Below are 26,338 nucleotides of genomic sequence, written 5' to 3'. Positions count from 1 at the left end.
AATGAGATCACATGCATGCTGTTTACTGTCACTAAGGCCCTCCTGAGCCCACGTTAACTGATGTGAGGGTCCCTGACTGTATTACCTATTAATGCGGGGCATTGCTTATTGCCCGTGGCAGTGAGTATCGAGGGAGTCGGTCAGTTAGGGCCTATAGCGTAGATTTGCCCCAAGGCCAACCCGCGGGTTAATTAAAACATGCTTGCTATCATATTCAGATTTAGGCACTTTACTTGTAAAATCACAGTGTTGGTCAGCGGGAGGTTGATTACTGCAGATAGAGGTCTGTAGTTTTGTGTGTGTGTGTGTGTAAGGCCTGGGTGAGTGCTGAGGATGGGGAGAGCTGGGGGGATAACAACTCTGCAAATTACAACCTTCTTCAATTTTCCACATCAAGGCCTTTCTGGAGAGGCAGTGTTGCAAAATTTGAGGCAAGCTCTGACATCCCAAATTGACTCAGAAGTGCCCTTGAGAGTGAACTAATGCGAAAAACAAAACAAACAGAACTTTCTGTATCTATATAATTTTCTCTCTCTGGGCCTCAAATGTTTCTTTCACTCATTCTACTGTACATAAGCATCCTCTATAACTCTGCAGCCTGCCTCCTCATTTCAGCGTGCGCTGGTTATATGTCAGATTGGCTGAGGTGCAGAGGAGGGAGAATCATTAGTCTGGTCTGTGAGACAGGAAGCATCAGCGTCATTACCAGTCATTAGTTCACAGACAGCAGGTCACATCGCCACCACCACACTGCCTATCGCAATCATTCACACATGCGGTATGATGGAGGGCTACCACGCCTACATCCTGCTGTTGTCGTTTCTCATGTTTTTGACAGCTGAGGCGGTGGCCCTTCTGAGTGTATGTGTCTCTTTCTGGGATCTGGACAGAGACTATACAACCATTAATCTCTTTTTGGTTTCTTTAATTCTATGCTGAGACGTTCTCCCTCCCACCTCTCGTTCAAAGCTAGAACGAGACTCAATACTAAACAAATTGACAATTATCATGCCAATCTTTGCCTCATTGGCTTCCAGCAGAGATTAGAATAGACTTTAAAATGTTACTGATTATTTTCAAAGCACCAGGGTTTAACAACTCCTTGTGTATACATCATCAGTCAAAAGCCAAGGATTCGAATTAAAATATATTGCACTTTTGCAATTATGGTCAATATTCTTTGTCTGCCTGAAGACATTATTAGGCTGGCAGACCATTTCTCATAACCTCTTTTAAAATCAATTTCTGCTTGCACTGATATTTATTTTTGTCTAGTTTGTTTAGTGTCATATATTTGTATTCATTTTTAATTAATTTATCTCTAAGGATACAAAACACTGTGTGTTTCCTAAAAAGTTGCTGAAAAAAACAGTGTGAGGGAAAAGCAAGGAGAGGGAGAAAATAAATGACAAAAAGGGAGGAAAGGTGTAAAACCATGCATATACATGTTACTGATATCAAACCTGATGTCTGGTAACTTACACTGGTTGTGTGTCTGAGCCTGCTCTGGTGATGACGCCCTCTTTGTCCATCAGCATTTGTCTGAATGTGCTCACTTTCTGTCGAATCTCTTCCTCTGTGTACCTGTGGATGGACATGAACACACATTCAGAGTTAACCAGAGATCATGTAAAAGCCTATGAACATACTGTGAATTCAAGCAGCAGCATTGACTGCAGCGGGGACGTCATCAGTCACATTTGCCATATGCAGTACAGAGTCTGATGACCGTCTCCTGATTGTGTTCTGACCGAAAATTACACTCAATCAAATGATGTATATTCTGATGACACACTGACGACTCTCCCAACCCCGGCGGGTTCCTTGTTCTGAACCTGACCGTGTGTAATGTTTTATCCCATGAGCGAGCACTGTAATTCGCTGAGTTGAGAGTAGCTGTTAGGGCAGCGTGGTGAGTTTCCAGCAAGCTGACAGAATACTGCGGACTGCTTCAGTGGCACACAGGAGAAATTACTGTGCCACATTGTAGATTTATATTCATATTTTCTCAATGAGAATATCTGTCTTTTTTCATTTTCAGGTACATTGTTGCTGTCAGTGGGTGCAACAGCAGAACATCAAAATAGTTTTATTGCGATTTGGTGCAGAACATAATGAATGTATCAAACACTCCCCCACACACAGTCTTTGAAACATACAGCTTTGGGCTCCCAGTTTGTGAATAACACAAGTAACAGCCTCTGACACAGGGTTGCCGCTGTGTGAGTGGTGAGAGCTCTGCAAGGGAGACCGTAATAATTCAACCAGTCTGCCTGAACAAGTGCGACTGAGAGAATGAAGTAACTTCTGTCCCGTTCTATTCTGCAGATTCTCAAAGGATTGATACGCAGGTCAGCTCATGGCGTCTTAAGTGTGCTGTATACCGAGCCGATCGGCTGGTGTATTCACGCCATCCCCACACCATCTCTACACATTCTGCTCTGGCTGTGGTAATGAGCTGTAATGAGCTACAGAGGCAGAGAAACATGAAGGATAGAGAGGAGGAGGAGGAGGAGGAGGAGGAGGAGAGAGGAGGGAAGGAGAGAATTAATAAAGCTGTGAAAGTGTGGCCAGGAGCCAGACATCACAGACTGACTGGAAGCCTCTACCATTAATGATATACTGTAATGTTGATATCAAATTCAACAACAGTGTGTGTGTGGAGTGTCTGGGATGTGGCAGTATGTTCAGATAGAGAATCACTACTTGTACCCAAATTTACAATGTATAGAGGACCAGAATTCTCAGAAAAGTATGTATACAAAAATATATTATTGATATAATAAACTACATATACAACTATATGGCCAAATGTATGTGGACACCCATATGTGCTTGTTAAACATATCATTCAAAAACCTATACTGCTATAACAGCCTCCAGTCTTCTAGGAAGGATTTGGGCAAGATTTTATGACCTGGCTGCAGAGCATCAGTGAGAGTGGGGACTGATGTTGGGTGATAAGGCCTGGCTCGCAGTCGGCATTCCAATTCACCCCAAAGGTGTTGGATGGGGCTGAGGTCAGGGCTCTGTGCAGGCCAGTCAGTTTCATCCACACCAAACTCAGACTATGTCTGCTCTAGCGTTTGGCAGGACCAAAAGCACCTGATCAATAAAAAAACAGTTTAATCTTTTCTTCGTTCTCTTTTTAGTTGGCAAACAACAAAGCTGCACGCTACAGCCAACATCTGGCAAGGAGTAGGACAGACACAACTTAGCTGACCAGGTTTTTATGTCATGGCCTGATACACTCTGGAGACTGCTTTCGGTAAAGCTCTGTTTTGGGGTGACAAAAACAACACTTTAGTCTGGATAGAGGGCTTAAACAGAGAGGAAGAAGTTTACAAATTTAACCAGCTTAGTAGAAAACTATTTCTGTATAGACTTGGCTTCATACAGCGGGGCACTGTCATGTTAAAACAGGAAAGGGCTGCCCTGGAACTGCTGCCACAAAGTTGCAAACACATTATTGTCTAACAGATAATTGTCCGTCTTTGAAACTAAAAGACCTACAGGAGCCCAAACCATGAAAAACAACACCACAACATGTGGGTTATTATAATTTTGGCCATGCAGTTCATTTTCCTTTTATGAATAAGAGTTAACATCTGGGACATGGGATCCACTTGCAATGGGTAAAAGAACAGGGGAACTGTCCATCACTCAGTGCTGAAACATACACTCATACTTAGCAACTGAGTTTCTCTCTTTAACTGCAGCTCATGGCAAGACCAATTCTACAAACTGGATTGTAAATTAACCAGAGACTCATTTCAGTGTGGAAATGGCATTTGTCTGAGGAGTGTTTGCTTTTCTCTGATTAAATAGAGCAGCTGATATCGTGTATTCTGAGCTGGGTGCTATCAGTGCATTGACAGTGCAGAGAAAGAGATTAGGGGAAGTGTGATGGAGAACTGAAATAGTTAGAAGATGGCCCAGCCAGTGTGACAGCACCATCAGGTCCTGCTGTAAGGCAATCTCTCAGCCCAGCAGCTGTCAACTCAGCACAATGGAGGCCACAAACACACACTTTATATTCATGGCTTTCCATGCATGGTGCGGCACCCATCACCATACGTTAGTTGCTTCCAAACAACTCCACAGCAGCCGCTGCATGCTTTCAGCTGTCTGTTGTGGATCGAAGAAGGGTGTACAATAGGTATAAGGTTAAGAAGGCTCAGAAAAGGAGACCCTTTTCAAACAGACGCCAGGGCTGTAGCATTCTCTCCTTCACATTATGCTGATGATGGTGAGGATGTCAGTGCCTGCAGCTATCTCTGTTGACACTCCAGCTAAAGCAAGGAAACAGGGGTGAGAACCTGTGAAGCTAAAGCCTCTGTTGACATATGACCCACAGAATCTCCTCCTCCTCTTTCTGCTTCTCTTTCTCCTCACCTTTGCTGTCTCTCTCTCTTTCTCTCTCCATCCTCCCACTGAATTGCTCGATTCTGAAGCTCAGCACAGCTTTTCAGAGTGAAGCACAGAAAGGCTGGGTTCTTTTTGATCAGTCTAGCCTACTAAACAAAGTCAGAGAATATAAACCCAGCAGTGGTGCCGCCTTAACAAAGAGCCTGGGGTTTAGAAGTGTGGGCCGGAAGAATCCCCCACAGCACTTGAATGCATGCAGGAACCTGGCGAATGGTTGGTGGGTTCACATACAGATAAAATCTATGGAGAAAAAGAGGTCTAAACAACTCTTTGTTTCATTGTGGCCAGACTTTTGAGTTGTGTTTAAAGAAGTTAGAAAGAAATCCATAGTGAGCGCTGAGTCAATCTGTGTAAATGGCTGCATATTGGATGTTTGTCAGAAGCTATTAGGATGAGTACACTGAAACAACACATCTCTCCTCTGCACATTTAAACTGAGCATGGCACTTGTGTATTTTCATTTATTTCGGTGTGTATGTGTGTGTGTGTATGTGTGTGTGTGAGCTGGGACTGTTCAGAGAGTTTAGCCGAGTGGAGCCAAATGGAAGCCATTTAGCCCAGGCCCATTGCCTGCAGCATGCAAAGTCCCAGTGATTTGGGGTGGAGAGAGAGACAGGGGATATTGATCAGAACGAGGGGCTCCCCGCCACCCCCAGCTGTGAAAAATCACCACGATTAAAGAACTTGATTGGAGTAATTAGACAGCTCCGAGCGCCCACAGATTCCCCCCATTAACTCACAATCCTGGAAAATGAATAGTTGTGGCCCAGAGACTGTCCTTACGCTGATAGTCATCGATTTGATGAGGACGCGCCTGAACGTGTGGGTGTGTGTTTGCGTGTGTGTGATGTCTCTGTGTTTGATGTCTGAGGAGCTTTTTCCACAAGTCGTCCCCTGGCAATGCTGCACACCTATGAAACGCTTCAGCCATCAATCCCACTGCAAAGAGTACACAGAGGCAAAGGGAGGCCAATGTAGTTAGTAAGATTGAATGGTGCTGGGAACACGGGAAGGCAAACCTGATCACCCCCACATTTCTATTTCAGGGGCAGAATTAAAACGACCTACCGAGTACCACAGCGAAATGGTTTAACTCTCAGGTGGAGAGGATTTTCAATTGATACACTTTACAGTCATAGATTTTCTGGTTAGATAACAGATAGTAGAGGGACCAGACAGAAAGAGTAGAAAAGAAAGTTCACCCGTCTCTCACTATATAAAGCCGCCCTTTTCACCTGCCCCACACTGTTAGCAGATCAATGGTTAGAGCAGCACAATCTGCACTGCCGCTGGCACTCTTTCTGATTGCTCATCTTCTCTAAGACCTCCTGTAACAACAGCATTTTAAGCCGTTCTGTCTAGAATGGGACTTGCTATATTGGCTTGACAATGTATAAAATGGGTCATTCTCCTGCTGAGATGCTTTCCCTCCCGTTTCCAGTCGTCTTTCAGGACACCGGCTAATCGTCTTATGTCTTCTGACGCAGGCTTTGGCTTGCAGGGAAACCTCTATCAGAGCAGAGATAGTTATTTGCTCTGGCCTCAGAGGCTCTAAGAGCATCTCTCTTAATAAGATCCCAGCTACTCACATCTCTTGCAATTCAAAAAGTCTCACTGCACATGTTACTAAAGTAATACCACAGCAGCAGCGACCAAAATGCAGCAATATAGCTCTCGGCTATAAAGCTATAAACTTCTTTCCAATTCAGCGCAGACTGTTCTGTCTTGAAAATGATTTGCTTTTACGTCCTTATAATGTGCAAATTCATTTATACATCCTTGTGTTGTGTTTTGTTTTTTGCTTGTGCCAGGCTACACCTCTCTGGTCTACTTTAAAACAACAGATACATTTTTCAATACACACATGCACATCTAATTTTTCTGCTTGGTGAAGCAGGAAGAGCAATATCTTCCTCTTCTTTAAAATACATTCACTGTTGCTGCTACATACAGTTTTATGCATGCATAAGGAAGGCTGAACACACATTTTATGGATGGACAATATCATCTGCCTCTTTGAAGCCAATCTTTGTCTGCGTGCATGCATGGCAACATATGTGAGGTGTATAAAGGGAGCCTTGCCCTGCCTGCAGTTTAGACTGACTAAGGCGCCATGAAGAGAGCTCATTAGAGAGCTGGAAAAAGGTTCAGACACCACAGGAGTTCAAATCATGCACGATCATTATGCCTCAATTAGCGTGGAAAAACACCCCTGAAATAGAGTCTGGACCCTTGGATGCAGAGCAGCACTTGAGCTTGAAATCAGTCAGTGAGCTGTGTTATCATGAGGTAGCCAAACTTGCAGAAAATTAGACGGTAAGCATTTGTTGAAACATTCAGTATATGTAACGTAATTTTGGATTTTGTTCCAATGCGCCCATAGAGCATGTGTACCAGAGAATTCTGCTGGCCGAGCCTGTTAACTTTAGCCCTCTGCTAACTTAAATGGGATAAAATAATTCAATCGTGCAGCTCTTCTAGACTTTCCAAATGTTATTGGACAGAATGGATCAAATTCTGAGAGTGAAAAGAGTCATTTTGCGGAGGTTGTGACACTCAAAAAAATATATCCACCGTTTTACAGCCGCTCCTTTTCACATGATTGTGCATGGTAAAAATGCTTTTTGGGCCCAAGGTGGATCTGAAAGTTGTAATTCCACAGTTTGGCCACTCTGTCAAATTGGCTTCAAAGCCCGGCACACTTCCTGGGTGCTTGTAAGAGACGTCTTCCACCACATACATGTACATTTGGCCTCTTCTTCTTCTGTTGAGTTTTACGGCGGTTGGCATCAATAAGTGTTGCGTTACCGCCATCTGCTGGACTGTCCATTGCCCCATCTTTTCCAGCAACGTTCCTGATTGTAGCTGCGTGTGAATAATGAAAATTACTAGCAGTACCTGAAAGATTATCCCAGTAATTTACCGGGAACTATGTGTGAAGGCTTTATATACATAAAAGGGTAATGTTCCCTGCAGCGGCGGAGCAGTGGATGCCCTGATGAATGGGGGATGCTGCCAGGCCTTGGATGGCTGAAATGAATAGACTCCTTTAATTGCTGAGCCCGTCTAATTGGCTCCCAGGGTGAGGCCATCACTCATGACAGACTATTTATCCTGGTCTTATCTCATGAGAAGAGCACAGCTGGGTCAGGGGGGTTGTATGCAAAGGGTGGGGGGGAGTGTCTGACGATCTGCCCCACCCCCGGCCTAATCCTTCACCGAGGCCTCAGTCAGGACAGGGACTCGGGGGGTGACGTGGAGGCCGAGCCCGCTGGTTTAAATCCACAACAAATGAAAACAGACTCCAGCCACCATCTTAATTGTGTCTAATGCCTGGCATCGCTCCCCCTCTCTGTCCCTGTGTTTCATCCCCCGCTCTATCCCTTAATCCTGCACACATGCACACACACTCTCTCATTTAAAGAGGCACATTAGAAATTGGAGAGGCAGGGGGAGATGTGCTGAGCCAAGCTGGCAAATGAGAGTCTGCTTTTATTATAGCTTAACAAGATGACTTGAGTCCGCCCAGAGGCTGAGTGGTCGCCGTCCTTCAAGTACAACGGTCTGCCAGCCAGGCCTGTGCAGTCTGATGAGTGAGTGGAGCTGGTCAGCACGGGTGTCTGGTCTCCTTGTATTCTGTCATCATTAGCTGAGCGGCTGCCTGCCTCTGCACTGTTCCACTAGACATCACGACTCTTTTACATTACTCTCAAACCAGGAGCAACTATGTCTACTGCAGGCCAGGAGATGAGGGACCTTGACAGATGGCAGCAGTGCACACCCCATATTCTCTCTTCTTTTTGTAAAGTCCAGCAGTTTCTGTTAAGCTACATCAATCTATCATAGTCCTGCAGTCTTAATGAGCACCCACTGCCTGACAAGTCCAGTCATGCTCAGGGAAGGAGGGACTGGGAGAAAAACGAGTGGAAGAAAAGGGAAGGGAAGTGTAATCATAGACTGTAAAAAAATAATGGACGTAGCCACCATGGACTGCCGTTTTGAAGCCTCAAGTTTGCATTTTGACTGTTGCCATCTTGGATTTTTGGAGCCAGAAGTGACCATATTTGGACAAGATGGTGGAGCTGACCCTAACGCTAGCTGCTAGCTTGGTTAGCACAGTGCATTTATAGTCTATGGTTAACTGTGATAATGGTAATTGCTAATTTTTGCTAATGAAAAACAGGTTTAAAACCATTAAATGTACCACAAAGTTTACTTACCATAAATACTGAATATCTGACTCCTTAGGGGGTCTTTTCGTAAAACCAAACGCTGAAGACTTTTTTAGGGAACCAAAATGCTACAATTAACCTTCATGAACTGAAACGCACACTTAAATAGCAGCAGCTACGCCTATATTCTGTGAATCTGGGCCATGGTTACACCATAGTTACGTTACCTGACCAACGTTGTTGCCGTGGTAGCAACTTGTCAATCACAAGGTAGCCACACTTTAAAGCATACCCTGCTTTATCATCTATTTTACTCTAAATGGGACCATAATTTGCAAAATGAACATCATGCTGTATTGAAGAAGTCTTTTAAACTAGCGATTGAGACCATAAACTCATTAGGAAAGTGTTTATTGAGGTAATGAATCAAGTGAGAAGTAAAGTCATTTTCTCATAGACTTCCATACAATACAATCAGACTTCTTTTTGGAACCAGTGGAGTCGCCCCCTGCTGGCTATTAGGGAGAATGCAGGTTTAACTTCACTTCACTTTTCAGACCTGGAGCTACCCGCTTGAGTGTAATCTATCTCCACCTTTAAAAAAAAAAAAAACCCAACAGGAGCACTGATTTAATTCATACCGTAAAATGGTACGATCAGTGGGGGAAGGTAATGACAGAGGCTTGGTGATATCATAGTAGGTATAACTGATTTTATTAGAAAGATTAAACAGTGTTCAAGTCACCTCTCGTATCAAGCTTTGATAATTAGCTTCCCCTTTATTCAATTAAATCACCCCTCCCTAATCTATTAAGGATTAGCTAGCTTTCTATAAATGACGAATGTGATGTGAATAAAATGTCACGAGGTATCAGTGGGAAAGTGAGCTTCACAGAACTCAGCATTAATTACAGTCTCAGCTAGCCTGGAGTTTGCCTGCGAGCTGTGGTTATTCAAGCAGCATTGTGTGTGTGTGTGTGTGTGTGTGTGTGTGTGTGTGTGTGCAGATCAGCCTGAGAGAAGCCCCAGGATTGTAGATTTGAGCCGACTGCAGTCACCATAGCGTTAGTATGCAATGAGCTCTTCCTAACTTTGTGCTGGAGGACACGTATCATGCTAATGAAACAGACTAAGCCGGGCTGGCCTGTGTTCTTCCTTGACTGTCTCTATGGCAACCTCACTAATAACCATTACTTGAGGATAAGGCCGTTAATGCAAAGTTCAAGTGTTGGCTGCAAATATGCAGCAACGTCAGGGATGAGTAATGGTGCATTGGTGACACGCACAAGATTGTGAAGCATAAAAGGTTGCTGCTGATGTATGAATCTGCATGTATCTCCATGTATGAACCCTGGAAATAGTGTTTGTGTATTTGTGTGCATGTGTAGCATTTTCATCTGTGAGGTGAAATGTGTGTCACAGATGAAGCTACATGGTGCAATGTTGGTTCTAGGGATTACTAGGATTTGTCGTTCCTACCTGCTCCAGTGGTGGAAGGAGTATTCAAATCCTTTACTTTAATACAGCAATGTAAAAATACAATGAAAATCCTACTTCAAAATATAGTTAAAGTATTAAAGTAAAAGCACTTGTATGGTCCCTCTGTGATGTATTATTATATATGACAGTTCTGATACACAAATACACTTTTAGGAATTTTTCTCTAATCTTTGATTTTTGGTGAAATATTGGATCATTTGAACATTTATGGAAATGAAAGCATGTGAGGAGTTTAGAGGGAAAAATCACTATTTGATGGAGCTGTTAACAACTCATAGACATCTGAAATGTGACCCCGACTACACACTGCTTTATGTAAGACGTCAAAAGCCAAAAAGGTTGGAAACCACTGGTTTCATCTTTAACAATGTGTTGTATTTTAAAAGCTTGTTATATTATATATTGTGTCAAATCTTCATCTGAAAAGAAACTAAAGCTGTCAAATAAATGTAGTGGAGTAGAAAGTACAATATTCTCCTTTGAATAGTGTATTGTATAGTAGTGGGGTGGAAGTATAAAGCAGCATAAAAGTACCTCAAAACTGTACTTAAGTACAGTACTCGAGTAAATAGTTACTTCCCACCAGTGCCTGCTCAAACCAGTAAGTCATTTTCATGTTTTTGCCAAACTATGTACACATGAAGAGAATTTATTCAAAAGCTTGAATTCATAAGATATGTAGACTTATTTTTAATCACAACGTTTCTGCATCCACTTCTTTCTCACAGTTTCAAAGGCCATATTCCCAGCACACCCTGGTTCCTGATCCGGCTAAATCCCACTGTTGGCTAGGGGATGGTGTAGAAACCTTTGTGTCACCTCTGGTACATGTAGTTTCCCAGCCTGCTTCTCTGCAAGCAGCCAACCAGCAAGCAGGAGTCACCGGAGCAGTGACAACATGATCCTTCACTGAGTTGCTGATTGTGAACACTGCCAATTATGTTAAATGGGGGACACCTGAACAAGCAGGAAGCACCCAGGTCTCTGCCAAAAAGGTCCCTGAAGTGTCCTGATGGTTCTCTCTGACTCTTCACCTAATATTGAACTGTGTCTTATTCTGGGAAACAATTATCTTAGGACCAGAGCATCACACTGACCTAATGTGCTATCTTCCAACCAAATGTATTTAATATACTCAGCTGTGGCCTTCCTATACCACCCACATGAGGACATTAAGTTTAATTTGTGGCAGATTTGTTCCTTACTGCTCTCTCCATCACATAATTATACGAGCATCATACAAGAATGCACTGCTTTGAAAGGAAAGGGAAAAAAAGACAGCTACCACAACTGATTCCAACCCATTTCCATACCATGCTGCTCCGAAGGGCCCAAACACAGCTGCTATGCACCATTTCTTAACAAAAACACCCCCCTTACACGCACCCTACACCCCTCTGCAGGGGCTTGTTTTTTTCTTCTTCCCAATATTGCAATGAAAATGACTTTTGGCAGGCAACAGATTTTGAATGTAATGTTTCGGTGCAGCTTGTGAACTCTACACCCCTACAGGTATATACCTGTCAATGTCAAGTTCTCTATTACACCGAGAAAGCTTTCATGGCTTGCACTCAAACTAGCTCCCCAATAACTGAATTGTAAAGAAAAGATAAACAACTACCATTCCTCTGAAAACAATAATGATAGTTGACATCAAACACCCAGTGCAACTGGAGTGCTTACTAGCTTGTTGAAACAATATTTATTCAGTGCACCTTAGAGGTTTTTGGGCTCATCCCATCTCACTTACCCCTGCTCTTCCATCATCTCTTGGAGCTCCATACATTTAAGCTCAACCCTCCTCTTCCTCTCATGGTCCAGGATCTCTCTGTATGGCTTTTTCACCAGGACTGGCTCCACTTTGGGCTCCTCATCCTCCTCTGTATCTGGCTGTCCTTCTTCAGTTTTAGCTTGTAGGACTGTGGTCGGCGTTGGCGTCGGCCCTCCTGATCCTGCAGCTGTTCCTGCTCCTGCTCCAGGGACCACCGGCTGGGCCATCCCGTTTGCACCATCCTTAGGAGATGGCACCCTCGCCGCATCGTACATGATGACTGTACTCTGTGGAGACACAGATGATGAAGAGAAATTGTCAGCTGAACACTAGGCAGTCCAATGAATTTTGGCAGTCTCATTTCATGTTAATGATTTAACGTCCAATTTTTCCAAGAACCCTCATTGGGGAGGATTTTGGTTGTCAGTTTAGTACTCAGTTCTATGCACTGCTTATAGTAGTGAGAGTGAGTTATTCTTATACACAAGGAACACATTTAGTAAAATAAAATAGAAATGTAGGATATTTTTCATCTTGAAGACTGAGTAGAATCCCATGAAGGACTCTTTATAGTCCCTGGACTCCCGTTTAACAACCACAAAGCTGCCAACAGACTACAAATCTTTCCACTCATACACACCCACATTTTGTCTGTACAAAACTGTATTTGGACGGACAGCAAGCCACAAACAGTTAGATACTAGACAATACACACCGAAAGGTGAGCCGTTTGTGATTTGATGTTAATATCTCTGGACAGGCTGCAGCGTTTCTGCCTGAGCTGAGCAGTACTCTTTGCAAACACACATACACATCATCATACTGTATACACGCGCACACACACACTTTGGATCATGAGTACATTTAGACATGCATTGCTAGCGACAGCGCTGGCAGCAATGTCTGCTCCATGAGTCAACAGCCCAGTAGCGCCCACAGGCAGGTTAGGGGGGAGACAGTGAGAGTTGAATTCCTCTATAAAACTCTCTCATCTCCTGGACCAAATTGAAGCTGTATACCGTGCATACATCATGACAGTGAAAGGAGGATGTGAGTGTTAGATGCTAAGCAGCTTAACAACACAGACTGGGAGACAACAGTAAAGAGTGTGGGAAGTGTTCATCTTTAAAACTGTATCAACCCTGAATGCATTCTTCATTTTTGACTTTTTTGACTTTTCAGTTTCTGGCTCGTTTGCTGATGAAATGATGAGGTTGACATTTTGGTGAATAAAAAGTCATCTTGTACAAGTGCTGCATGGACTGGGCTCTGATTAAGATGAATTGTCCTGTTAGGGCCAGCGTGAAACATGCGGGAAAAAAGGAAGGCCTTCACGTGCCCAGGAGCCTCGGCTGCCCAGCACCCCTCCTCTCCCTCTACAACTAATGGCTTCATTTTTCACCGAGGAGCCAAACGAGCCCAGCTGAGGCACTTCATCACTGTCGCACATAGCAAACCCAAGACAGGACGACACTGAGGCTGGACGGACAAACTTGCAGGACCACAGGCACATCTTATCCCTACTTATTTTATCTGACTATTGTGAGTGTGCAAGCAGCTTGTGCCATGCAGGAAGGCGGTTCTCTCTATTTGAGCTGGTTTCTGGAAGTCTTTGACTGGTTAATAGTGATATGCTTGTTTTTGAAGTGCTGCTTGCTGGTAAACGAGCCATGGATCCGTGCGTAGCGACACGGCTCTCGGCTGACAGAACAGGTGGCAGGACAGCAGGAGGCATCGTCACTGAATCTATTATACAGTAAATCAGCACTTGATATTCCGTGACAGCAGTCTCTCATCTGCACACGCTCATCACAAAGCAACACTGTAGAAGATTCCAGGGAGAAAGGCTCTCATCGATCAAAACAGACTTGAAATGACATTCAGGTAGACAGGAACACCACAAAGGCTTCCGGTATGAGCTTGGAATGAAGTAAATTTATACAACCTTGTTTTCTATTAATTAAGCCAGAATGTCAGAGCGGAAACATGATTCTTCCTGCTTCTTGACATTCCAGTTTGTTTTAATTAAACCAGCTGGTCAGTGGCTGTGAAAGCTTGAGCTGGACTGCTTAGGTCTGGATCTTTTAGCCAGAGGGGAGAACCACGGCTAATCACATTTGTGCCGGACATCATGTCTTGGCCACTGGGTCACTCCAGGTAAAAAACCCCCCACAATTTTCACCATGTGCACCCTTCCCAACATGAGAGGCCGTTTGAAATTCAGCTGTACCAAGCTTAAACAAAATGAAGATATCATCGGGAAATCTGTGGGCAAGGACCCTCCCATCTCAAATGAAATTCTCCACAACACCAGATGTGGGAGTCCAAAGCTGCAGGCCAAGCCTCAGTCTGTGTTAAATCCATGCTGTAACTATAGAGCCGTCTCATTATACTAATGCATCATTCCGCTGCCTTTCCTTTTGTTCCCAAGGGGAAGGGGGAGGGACGCAAAAAATCTGTTCTCTTTCAAGTTAAAACAACTAAATCATTTAATTGTGTAATGAAAAAAATCAGAGCAGAAAGGGAGACTTGTCAGCGAGCTGATAAGGCAGCAGAGCACACACTTTAATTGTGTGCGAGTCCTCTACAGGGACTGAAGGTTATCTTTAGCTACTGTATTAATGGTGGCGCCAACCTCCTCTGCTATTATTGCAAGGGCGTGTTAGACTGTCACATCCCAACAAACACTGTTTGTAATTAGTCATTATGCCCAGTGAAGTTGTCCTGCCGCATGCACTGAGTGTCACCATCAGTTATAAAATGTACTTGAACATTCAATATTCCATTTTGAAGCAATGACACTAATGGCCGTTAGAAATAAAAGAGCCATCACCTCGTTCCTTCTCTCCGTCGATTGAGTGAAGATGGTTCCAGTTGTCTGTTCTTAACCTTTGCCCGTGGTTTCCTACACTGTCTGCTTGATTGGATGCCGCTGCTGTGTCGGCACTGCAGCCTGTGTTCTGCTGACATCTCACCTTATGCAACAAAACAAGCCCGTAGAGTAAAATAACACCCAGTCAGAGTGAATGCGCCCTAACTAAATGTTGAAGGTTTGCTGTTATTTCCATACGAGCATCATGATCTCTTAAATACATGGTTTCTGGTAGCCCACACATGGCTGACTCATCTGATACATACCATAGATGGATTGCGTACTTAAAGCTCAATTAATAAGGATAACATTCACCGTGGCCACACAGTGAAAAAATCTTAGTGTCATTAGGAATCTAATGTTGCATTAGGCTAATGAGACATTAGAGAGGGGATTGCCTGGACTTGAGCCACAGTGTGATTATAGTGATTTTTATTTCCTTTTTTCCATGGGGGATTTTATCTAAATATACCATTATCAAGAAGTCAGTGGCGTCATTTGTACAATACTCTGTAGTCCCTGTGAGCTGCTCTCTTTTGGGATATTTGATTATTTTGCCTGCCTACCTCTTTAGACGGATAGATTACCGGCTGAACGCCTGCATCATCAGAAGCTAATTTACACAAGGAATCAACTTCAGAGGCTCCCAAATTGGGAGAAATGAAAGCAGAAAGCAGGTCAACGATTTCCTGTTTGTAATGAAATGATTCGGTTTGTAATATAATCCATCACCAACACAAATTGTACTGATGAGAAAAACCTATTTAACATATTTACTATGACGATATTTATATTGCAATTTGTTCTCATTTTGTTTTCATTTAATTGCAGTGAAATAAACATAATTCCCAGCTATGAAATGTAGCATCATAAACCAATTACTAGTGGTAGAAAGTGGTAGAAAGTAAATTTACTTGGAGGAAATGGGGCGCCTTGTTTCAGTTGTGTAGAAGTTGTTAGCAGCTATACAAAAGAGAAATTTAGCCTCTAAATTCTCTAAAGATGGTTTCATTTAAAGTCCTCCTCCACTCAAAAATGTGTTTTGCTTGTTGTTACTTCAGTTGGATGTTTGAACTTCACTATGCAGATCGATGTATGTGCAGAGTTTGACACTAGAAGGCTGTTTTCACATTCATCTGCTGAAGAGGGAAACCTAGGAGCCTGATTTATGACATCACATTATATACACTACTACATATACTGAGAACAGACTTTGCAGTGATGCATCCAGCAGTTAAACTTTTTAAATGAAATTTATTGTGTATTCATCGAGTCTGGATTTTTCAATGAGGAAGAAGGAGTCGATTTCATTTATAAAAATGTCTAATTAAGTAAATAGAAAAACCATATCAGACACAAACTATTATTCAGAGCAGAGTACTTTTATACTTTTATACTATATTTATACTTCTATACTTGAAACATGTCTGGAGGGGATCTTTAAATAACTGTTCGAGGCTCAACAAACTAAAACAAAGTATTTTATGAAAACAAAAGCTAAGATCAACAAATCTGTGTATCAGAAATGTGTGCTTTTTTCACTCTTTCCCAGCCATTTGAACATTTGGAGGAGCCTGACCCCTGGATTAGGAACCACTGGACAAAACTTAACTGTATACATAGTACCAGTCAAAAGTGTGGACACACCTTCCTATTCACTTGAATAAGTAAATGTGTGACTAGTACTGTATATAATGTATTTAATGTAACCCTCTGCTGCAGCTTTGCAAGGAACAATCAGGGGAAACAAAAGGGGGAATTTCGTACTTAACAGACTGTAACTTTGGAAGACAATGACTCGGTTTTGCTAACTCAGATTGCAGAAGCTTAATTTTAGCATCAGCTGAACTTTCATTCATTCATTTTTGCCCATAACGAGGGCTGTGGATTATGTTCCTCATCTCTCACAGTTTAGTCACGTTCCCAAGGAAATAGCTTCAGGCTCAGTATGGAAAGAAGGAAATGTTACACAACCAAGACCCATTTCCACGTGCATAGTGGCACACCAGTATTGTATTGAGACAGACCTGAACGTATCCTTTTAAATGCTACTTGTGTATTGATGCATCAAACAATCTAATAATATCAAACTGTATATGATAATATATCACGGGACGTTTTTCTGTGGAACCTGATACTTCAAGTGTATTTTGCTGAAAATACTTTTGTAACTGTACTTAAGTAGGATTTGAAAGAAGATTTTTATTTGTAATAGAATATTTTTAATTAATAATATTTAGTGGTATTTTTACAGAATTAAAGGATCTGAGTACTTTCTCCACCACTGCCAATTACAAGATGAAACATTGCAACTAGGTATCAACTATCAATACTTATAACTATCAATACAATCACTGTCAATGGTATCGAGGGGGGAAGAGTTTAGCAATGTACTACCGCATTGTGGAAAACATGCAGCTGAGTCTTTATACAATATGTTTTCACAGTGCAGTTTTTTACACAGTGAGTCTATGCAGCAGAGCACTTTCAGTACATAACATATGTATGGCCATCTGCACATTCAGTCTTGATAGACCTGTTAGTGTAAATACTGCAGATACAGCATTGGGAGAGAGAGAAAAGATTCAGTTTGTGATTTTTTTATTCTAAAAAATATTCTTTGCAGTTTTAAATGAATATTGGGTATCAGACACAAAGAGTTTAGGCTGGTGGTTGATTGCAGGCTGCTCTGTATTGATTTGTGTATCAACCATTACACTGACATAACATCAATAAGGAAGGTAAAGATGTCTCTTAAAGATGGTTGCATTACTGCTGGACACAGCAGCAATCCAGCTACTTTGCGGGAATAATTTTACTTCCATCTTATCTTGTTGAAAGGTTAATGGATCTGCCTTTGCAATTACAGTGTAAAAACACAAAAAACAACAGCGTGCTTCAATTTCTCTTGTGCCTAAGAAAATCTTAGACTTGTTTAAGTGAATTCCATTTCACCTGCCACACTCAGAAGAAAAAAGCAGAGAAACGGGACTGGTCTCTTTGGAGCCATTTACCTCACTTAAGGCCAGCTCTCTCTGCCTCTCTCTCCCACTCTCACCCTTTGCCCCTATATCATAGCATGCTAGGTCACTCTATGTTGTGCACAAAAGCTCCAATGATTGGATTTCACTCAGCTGTGGCTACAACTCCACCATGATTGTAGGGTGGCAGTAACAGGGGGCCTGACCTTGGTTGAGACTGGCAGAGTAGCTGACAAAACATCCTGGGTGGCTATCACTCAAACTTTTTCCTCCTTGTAGAACGAGAAATATTCTGAGTCAAAGTAGGTGTTCTGGATATACTTCACATGTCTTAGTAAGACCCAACTGTATCTGCTCTAACTGACTGTTGCCAACAGTGTTCACTAAAGTTCCCCCTCTCTCTCTGTCTCCTATCTCCCGCTCTACATCACACCTTTCCTCCAAAATAATCTGCCCTTCGGCTGGAAGCTTGTGTTTTGTTTTTATCACTTTGGCACCCAGAGGATGTGTTTAGCTCTCTCAAGGTCAGCTGTCTTCATTCCAGGCACGTTGGATTGCTGTTGGGTGCCGGAAAACAAGCAGCCTCACCTTTTTTTTCTTTTTAATCGTAGCCGGATAGAAGGTGCATACAAAATGAGCAGCAGAGGTCTGAGGAATGGTAATACAAAAGAGGGCAGAGCTAGTTGTGCACAGTGGCCTTGTTTGAAGTTTAAACAGGGGATCAAAAGTTTTGATGCCAAATTTCTCTCACTCTGCTGTATATAATGAATACGGTTGGATTTCTGTGATTAAGCATGCCACAGTGAGACATACTAAATACTATAATATCGATAAACTTTTATATTATGTCATATTATTTATTTTTATTATATATTTTACAGACAATTGAGACATATTTTCAACAAACAGCTGCCCTAGTTTGGTAAATTTATGCCCAGGCACAGCCCACTGTTTATCTGCCTTTATTAAAGAGACATTGGGTTAGAGTCAGACCCACAAAAGAATGAGTAGTTTCTGTGAAATGCTTCATTTACTTTGCTGTTGGTGCTTTAGGGAGCTGTAGCACTGAGCTCATAAGAGTGCAGCTTTAGTTGAGAGAGATTTCTGCTCTATTTGGGAGAAAGAGAAAGCTAAAGCAGAGGAGGGAACAATTTCTGGAGCCTAGTTGATGTCGCTGTGTTAAAGGATTCCAGTGATAGCATTTAAAACTGCAAATGGCTCCTCTCTCAGATGCAAAGCTCTGCAAAAAACTACACTTTCATGTGTCGAGCTACTAGCAAGAACCACTTTATGCATCATTTGGAGCCAAGCAGATAACGCAAACAGGATGATAAAATGGCTCGTATCAACATACTCTGAACTAATGAGTGGTATGAGAGAGATACAGCGTGAGCCGATGATACGAGAACAATTTTGGCCTTTGGTGGAGAAACATCCTTGGCAACCTCAGAGACACAGCGTGACAGAAATAAACCAACTCATGTCCCATTTTTGACAGAGAAATACTGCGAGTTACCACAGAGGAAGACAGAGCTGCTGTCTATAATGTAACATCTGGGCTCATCCTGGCACACAGTTCAGCTGTGGGTTGACAATCCAGAGGAACACACTTTCGAACTCAGAACAGGGCTTTGAATAGTTCACCCTCCCTTGCTCCTCCGGGATCAAACTGTGCTTTTTTTAATCTCTCTTCAGCTGGTTTACGTCTGCTCCAGCTGGCTAGTGGCACAACTACAGTCACACTGCTCAAACTCATAAATGCCACTGTGTTGCCATGTGTTGTGTTGCAGGGTCTCAGGGGAGAAGTGATTAGCATAGGACTGCTTCTGATGCAATTAGTGGGGTCACTGGCAGGCGAAAGATGAACTCAGGTCTATGATTCATTTCATTTCTTAGTTGCATTTTTTTATTTACACATGTAAAAAATTTTTAAAAGGATGCAATATATAATTTGCAAGGGAATGTGAAGGAGAATTGCCTAAAAACCCTCCAGGGGCTTGATAAGTGGCATTCTCCAGGCAGCATATTACAGGACATAATTACAGCAATGTAGAATACATAATTTGAATGTATCTATCAATAAGTTTAGACATAGTAAAAATGGAGACATGATGTAGCATAGCACTTAACAACGATGCATCCCATGAACACCCATCTATTACACAAGTATAATGAATCAGTGATAGTCACACACACACACGATCTTATGGTATCAGGATCTTTATGTGAATAGAAGACACTTGTGTTATCTGCAAATAATATTTTATACAGCTTGTCTGAGACATTGGGAGGTCATTAATATTTATCAAAAGTTGAGCCTTGTGGTACCCTGCAGAGTATGGGAAGAAAAGGAGAATTGGTTCAATTATAGGGTACAAACTGCTGTCTATCTTTAAGGTAACTGGTGAACCAGAGCAGTGCATTGTTTCCATTGTTCGATTAATCGTTGATAGACAAGCTTTTCAAGTACTTTTGATATATCAGGCAGGATGGAGATGGGTCTATAATGGTTGAAGACAGCTGGGTCATCAACACAGGAATAATCTTGGCTATTTTTAGTTCAAGAAGAACAATTCCCTTTTCCAATGAGAGATTGAAAATGTGAGATAGAGGTTTCACAATGTACTCATGAATGAATATCAGTAGTTTACTGTCAATGTTATCGTAACTTGGAGAAGAATCTTTTAGATTAATTAAGATCTCCCGAACCTCATCTTCTGTAACCAGTAAGAAATGAAAATGATCATTGATTAGAGAATTCATAAACTGAAGAGGACTATGGTTGCTAGTTGCCAGAGTTGGACCAAAAGCTATTGAAATTGTTGGCAATTAATTGTGGATCAGTGATAAGACCCCCATTAACCTTAAATTCATTAGGTAACTGCTTGCATTTTTTTGTTGTTGTTGTTGTTGAGGATTAATTGTTCTCCACAGAAGGGTCATGTCATTTTTGTGTTTCGATAATTCTACATTGCAGTAGTGTTTTTTTTAGCTCCTCTGATGATGTGGTTTAATTTATGTCTATAATTTTTTAAATTGGGCAAGATTAAATAGCGTTGGACTGAGAGGATATTTTTTGTACAGTCTATGTTTAGTATTCAAGGATTTCATTATGGTTCAAGTTATCTCCGGTTTGGTCAGTTTATGATGAGGTTTGGGAGACATCACTTCAAGGGGAAAACACAGATCAGAGGCCTGAGAGATACATTCTGAAAACAAAGTAAAAGCCTTTTGCTGATCTACAGACTGAAGGATATCTGTCCATGGATACTTACTGACTGCTAATCAGAACTTTGCTATATTTGCTCCATTAAAGGTTCTCTTATATTTAGGATATAGTGTAAATGTAGGCTTAATGTGTTCCTTGAATGTTATTAGAAAGATTGGACAATGATCAGCAATGTCCATGCACAGAACTCTGATTTCATGTTCTTACCCAACACATTTGTAAAGATATTGTCTATCGGGGTGGCAGAAGTCTCTGTCACTCTGGTTGGTACTGCAATCATAGGATGAAAATAATGAGAGTACATTGTGTCAATAAAGTCCTTAATTAAATCATTATTCTTGTACTTTATAATATTGACATTTAGATCATCCACAAAGTAGCCGTTTTTCCCTTATTTAGAAATAATATCAAGAACATTTGCTAAGTCAGCACTGAATACAGACAAAGTAGAGCCAGGTGGTCTATAGATACATGCAATAACGATCTGGCAGGTTTCAACAATCACAGCCTCAGCAGAAAGAGTGAAATACCTTTCAATGTCATGTCTTTCTTTATAGACCAGGCTAGGGTTGAGATATAAAGAGACACCACCACCCATTTGGTCTTCTCTGCATCTATATATATGCTTATACTGTAGTTGTTAAATTCATACAAATCAGCATTATCTTTAGTTTCAGTTAGCCCTGTTATATTGAAAGAGAAGTCAAGGTTGGTCAGACAAAAGCATAAAGTATCATAGTTTTTTGAGGCTGTGAACATTGATATGTAGAAGGAAAAAGTCACTTTTCATTTTTTGGAGGTCAACAGAGGATTTAAATTCATTCTCACGGCAATAATCAGATATTCCTAAAGAGACTTGTTTCAGTTGAGCAAAACAGATTGTGTTAGGGTTATTATTACATAAAATGTTCGATGTTGAGGAGTCCTGAGATTCACTTTCTGATTGTTGGAAAGTATTGGAATAGTGGTCTATTCAAATGTCCATTTGCTTGATCATATAAATCAGTGTATGCATGTAATAAGCCAAAAACTGATGTAGGGAAGTTTTGGTAAAAGGTGTCAGATTGCTTGGGTGGAGATGATGTCATACTAGTTTGGTAGGGAGAAAAAAACGTGTTAAAAAGTAGTCACCATATGTGTTGGGGTCCTGCTGGCACTGATTCACTCATATTGTGTGGTTTCTGTCATCTGCTGAGGCTTTTGTGGTTTAACTACCAGTCTGTTGTAGTTAATGACAGCATAATTTCCTTGTCCCCTGGCCTGTTTCATTGCTGGAATGAGGTCTGCTCTCTTCTTCCATAGCAATTCAGAGAAGTCCTCATTTACATAAGTTGTAGTGTTCTTGAGGTGAGCTCTTGCCTTGGCAAGTATGAGTTCTTTGTCTTCGTACCTTAAGAATTTCACAACAATTGGTCTTGCTTTTCCAGAGTTCTGTTTCACATTTTCAGTGCGGTGGCTTCTTTCAATTTCAATTTGAATTTCAATAGACTTAAGATCAATTTTCAGTTTGTTATCGAAAAAATTCTCAGACCCTCTGTTCAGTATCTGACTAAGACTTATAGCCATCATCCAGTATCATTGTTTCATCAATTCTGATTTTCTAAATAATTAATTTTGAATATGATGTCTTTGCAGAGTTCATACACTGAGAGGACAGAGACTGCAGTTGTGATTCAAATGAACCAACTTTCGTCTCCATCTCTCTCAAGTCATCAATTTGGACTTGAGAGAATTGAAGGCTGGATTTGGCCTCCTGTACCTCTTTAATGATTCCATCAGTTCTACTAGTTGTAGGTTCCAGGATCATCTCAGTGAAGGACATGAAATTCATTACTTGTCTGTTAAGCAACCACACAGAATAACTAACTACTGTTCCATCATCTCTCTCATGATCTCCATAGAGACACAGTCCTCATCATTAGTGATGTTTTTTATTACTGCTACGGGACATGCTTACCCGCTGTCGTGATGGATAGATTTTCAAAACTGAAGAGATCTCCTAGGGCCTTGTCGATCCAGATTGTCCTTGTCACTTGCTTAGTGCAAACGCTGAGCAGAATTCAGAGCCAGAACATAAAACATGTTCTGTCATCAAGATGATATCCCAACTAGAGTAGTAGAGGGGCATAGTTTATTACGGTATTTTTAACATAATTTACAATTTTTAAGTTTGGACACCTCACAGTTGTTGATCTTTAGTAATACTGTATAAATGATATGGTAGTGCAACTTGTGCTTTGAAAGTGAAAATACCTGAACTACTACTTGCTATTTTATATAACACAACCATTAAAGTAATACATCAAATGATTTCTTGTGTTCCATGTGTGAAGGAAACGCCTACATACATGAATGTGTCTGTTCTACAGAATCCTTATATGATGTCTCTATAGCATTTCAAACCTCCAAATCTGCCACACAGCCACTTCAGTTACAGAATAATAGCTCTGTTGTCCCGGGAGTACAATTTACATCAAAGTGAGCAGATCTCATTAAAAGTGCTGTCTGACTTTTCCTCCCAGAGTCACGTGTGAAGAAGACAGAACTTAAGTAAGTCATAAAACAAAAAGGTCAGGCTTTTCTTTGAGATATTCCAGTATAGTCCATGTTGAATGTATTAATGGATTCAGCCTCTATCATGTGTCCTTGCTTACTCAGCAGATACTAAAGAACTTAAGTTGCATTTCAGGTTTCATCTACTAGTTTGGCCTTTGTTCAATACAATAAGCTTCAATGTTCTTTTAGCCAACAAAGCAGTTTTTTTTCTCTGATACTACCACAGTGTGCTGTTGACAGTCTGCTGAAAATTGAACTGCAACAAAATGCTGCATGGTGTTGAAAGCCTCTCTCAAAACTCAGTTTGGAGTCTTATTGCATTTTGAGAATGAGAAGCAAAAGGGAGCGGAGGCAATACATTACCCTCTTTCTCTCTAGTGCAAGTGCAATTCAATTCCAGAAGGATAAAATGATGCTTGCACGACTTCAGTAAAACTTCTCCATGTGACTGTTCATCATACTCAGAGGGCAGCAGAAATTGGACAGTGAAATTTCAGGAAAAAAAAATCACCTTCTTTCATCCAAGGATAGAGATAAGAGCAATTTCCTCAACTGTGCCCTCTTTCCCTCCATGTTTCTTTCTCATGCTGCGAATGTCAGAGAGCCATCTGGAGATTACCCCGCCCCATGCACTCTCCATCCAAACCGACCATCCATTATAAAATTTATCAAACGTCCAGCAGACATGCGAGGTTTAAATGAGCTCATCACCACACCAGCAAGTACTTTTGGACAAATCAACATGGGCTCCAAACATCATTAATTTTATTCCATGTATTGCCCGTCTTTCTGAACTCTCATTCTCCAATGGCTAAACTCTTCACAAAACCCATCAGCTACAATTATTCACCCATGAATATTTCCATGAAATTATCACGTCCTGTATGTTGAGGATCGAAATGAGCTGCAACTTCTTGCTCAGTCAGAACGGGAAAGTTTTCACAAAGGTCTCTCAGAGAGGAAAGGATGCTGGAGCACTTCTACCTTAAAACATCCATGGCACGGTCAGCTTCAAAGAAAAACCCAATTTAAAAAGTTAGTAGGACCGGCCTGCTCTGGGTATAAGGTGGCTTAAAGTGGCTTTGAGGTTCCTCCTCAAAGGCTCACTGAGGAGTCATCAGGGTGAGCAGCCCCAGAGAAATGTACACTTTGGGTTCAGCAAAGACAAACACAAATGCACTTACGTCACAGGTGGCGTTTGCAGGTCAGGTTTTAGTCCATTATTTAAAAACTGCAGCGAAGAATTCTCATAATATTCCAGCGTGCTCCGCCTATTTAATCAGGCTTTAACACTGTATGCTTTGAGAGCATCAGAAGACATGGTGCTGGTACAGATGAAATATTTTTCTTATCCACTTGCCTGCTGTGTGTAGTGATTGAACCAGTCAAAGAGAGAGTTGGCTGAATAGAGTTGGTGCCTGCAGCAATCTGAAGCCAATCTCCAGACTGCTGCAGCAAAGAAATGAGGCTGTCCTCTCTTCCACCTGCCTGCGCTGCTGCTCTTTAATTGACACAGCACTCTGGAGCGCAGAGCGATCAGCTTCCTGATACAAAGTGATGCCTGTCAGTTAGCAGCAGACGTTCATTCCCTGACTGCAATCACCCCCGGACTGCAGGGACATCCCTCTGAGGCTTCTGCACTAAGAACATCCACTTCCACCCACTTTCATCCCACATAACAACGCCGACTAACAACCACCTTCGACCACTCATAGCAAAACAACAACAACAGAATTGCTCAAACTTTCCGACAATGCCCCTTTTCATTTCCCATCGGAATGTAAGTTGTCAGGAGTTTACAGAGGTGTTGTTTTCCTCTGTGCTGCCAAAGGGTTGATTCTAAATACAGGTTTGCCGCCTACACCTTTCCAGGATTGTAATCACCAGCAGCCAGCGGCCTTCAACTGCCATCACACAGCTTTATGCATAACAGAAATCATGCAGGCTGATGAGTCATGAGCTCAAACCTCTGGTTAATTACACAGGAGATTCAGGCTCTCTGTCACTTAGCTCCAGGCGAGTGAACCAAATGATGTTGTTATTAGTTCTCTACAAGGCTACACCCAGTTTTGTTTGTTTTAGTTCAAATGTTCCGACCCAAATGTTTCTGACTGATTAGTGGAAATGGAAAGAAAGCGATTCATGACATTTCTCATTTGTCAGTGCAAAATTGGCAGTTTGGAGCCATAGTGATTAGCATGATGACCTGATTATCATCAGGTAATTTCCTCCTTGACTAGAAATTCTTCATTTAGTAGAATTACTTAGTTACAAGCAGCTTAAGTTTAATCTCTGTTTGAAGTTTTAACAGTCTTACTCTGAGAAGGCACAAGGCAAAAGAAATCTTGTCGCGTTTATTGGTTTTGCTTCTCTGTTGCTTCAAAGAGCACTTTAACATCTACAATTATATCATGTAAAAGGACACACAGCTGGTTATTGAGACTCAAAGCCATTTTATGTTATAAATTATGAATTCTTCTGTTTAGATTAACCCCTTTGTACCAAAAAACCCCATGACCCCTTAAACTGTATAAAAATGCACAGTGTATCATTAAGAAAGCAACAAACCATGTATACAGAGCTGTGTTATAAATAGTGGTGAATATGAGCAGCAATTATAGTTATTTACTGAAATGGTAAAATGTTCAGGCAGCAGCCAGTCCATTTTAACTTCCTGTTATATAGTATGAGGGCTAAGTTTTTGCCATTTTACTGTTAAAATGAAAAGAATACATTTGCTGCTTGTGTTCTCAACATACACTAAAAGAATAAATGTGGTTATTAAAATATGATTGTCACCTTGTTATTTTCTCTCAGAGTATCAGAATT

At 41.5% G+C, this 26,338-nt stretch overlaps 1 protein-coding gene and 1 long non-coding RNA gene across 3 annotated transcripts in view; one reads left to right on the top strand and one right to left on the bottom strand.

Moving 5' to 3' along the window:
• The window catches only part of srrm3 (serine/arginine repetitive matrix 3), a 74,191-nt gene that overhangs the window by 23,634 nt on the left and 24,219 nt on the right, over positions 1-26,338 (bottom strand). For both annotated transcript variants that reach the window (XM_044371178.1, XM_044371177.1), the window contains exons 2-3: positions 11,851-12,158; positions 1,483-1,584 (exon numbers count right to left, since the gene is read on the bottom strand). In XM_044371178.1, coding sequence (XP_044227113.1) covers positions 1,483-1,584; positions 11,851-12,146 — 398 coding nt within the window. In that variant the 5' untranslated portion in view covers positions 12,147-12,158. The remainder of the gene's footprint in view (positions 1-1,482; positions 1,585-11,850; positions 12,159-26,338) is intronic.
• LOC122995810 overlaps positions 1-26,338 on the top strand; it is a 59,208-nt gene that overhangs the window by 22,499 nt on the left and 10,371 nt on the right. The gene's annotated exons all lie outside the window — the stretch shown is intronic.

This window comes from Thunnus albacares, chromosome 13, assembly GCF_914725855.1.
Source record: "Thunnus albacares chromosome 13, fThuAlb1.1, whole genome shotgun sequence".
Lineage (NCBI taxonomy): Eukaryota > Metazoa > Chordata > Actinopteri > Scombriformes > Scombridae > Thunnus > Thunnus albacares.
Note: the sequence above shows the minus strand (reverse complement) of the source record. Positions and strands in the feature narration are given on the sequence as shown.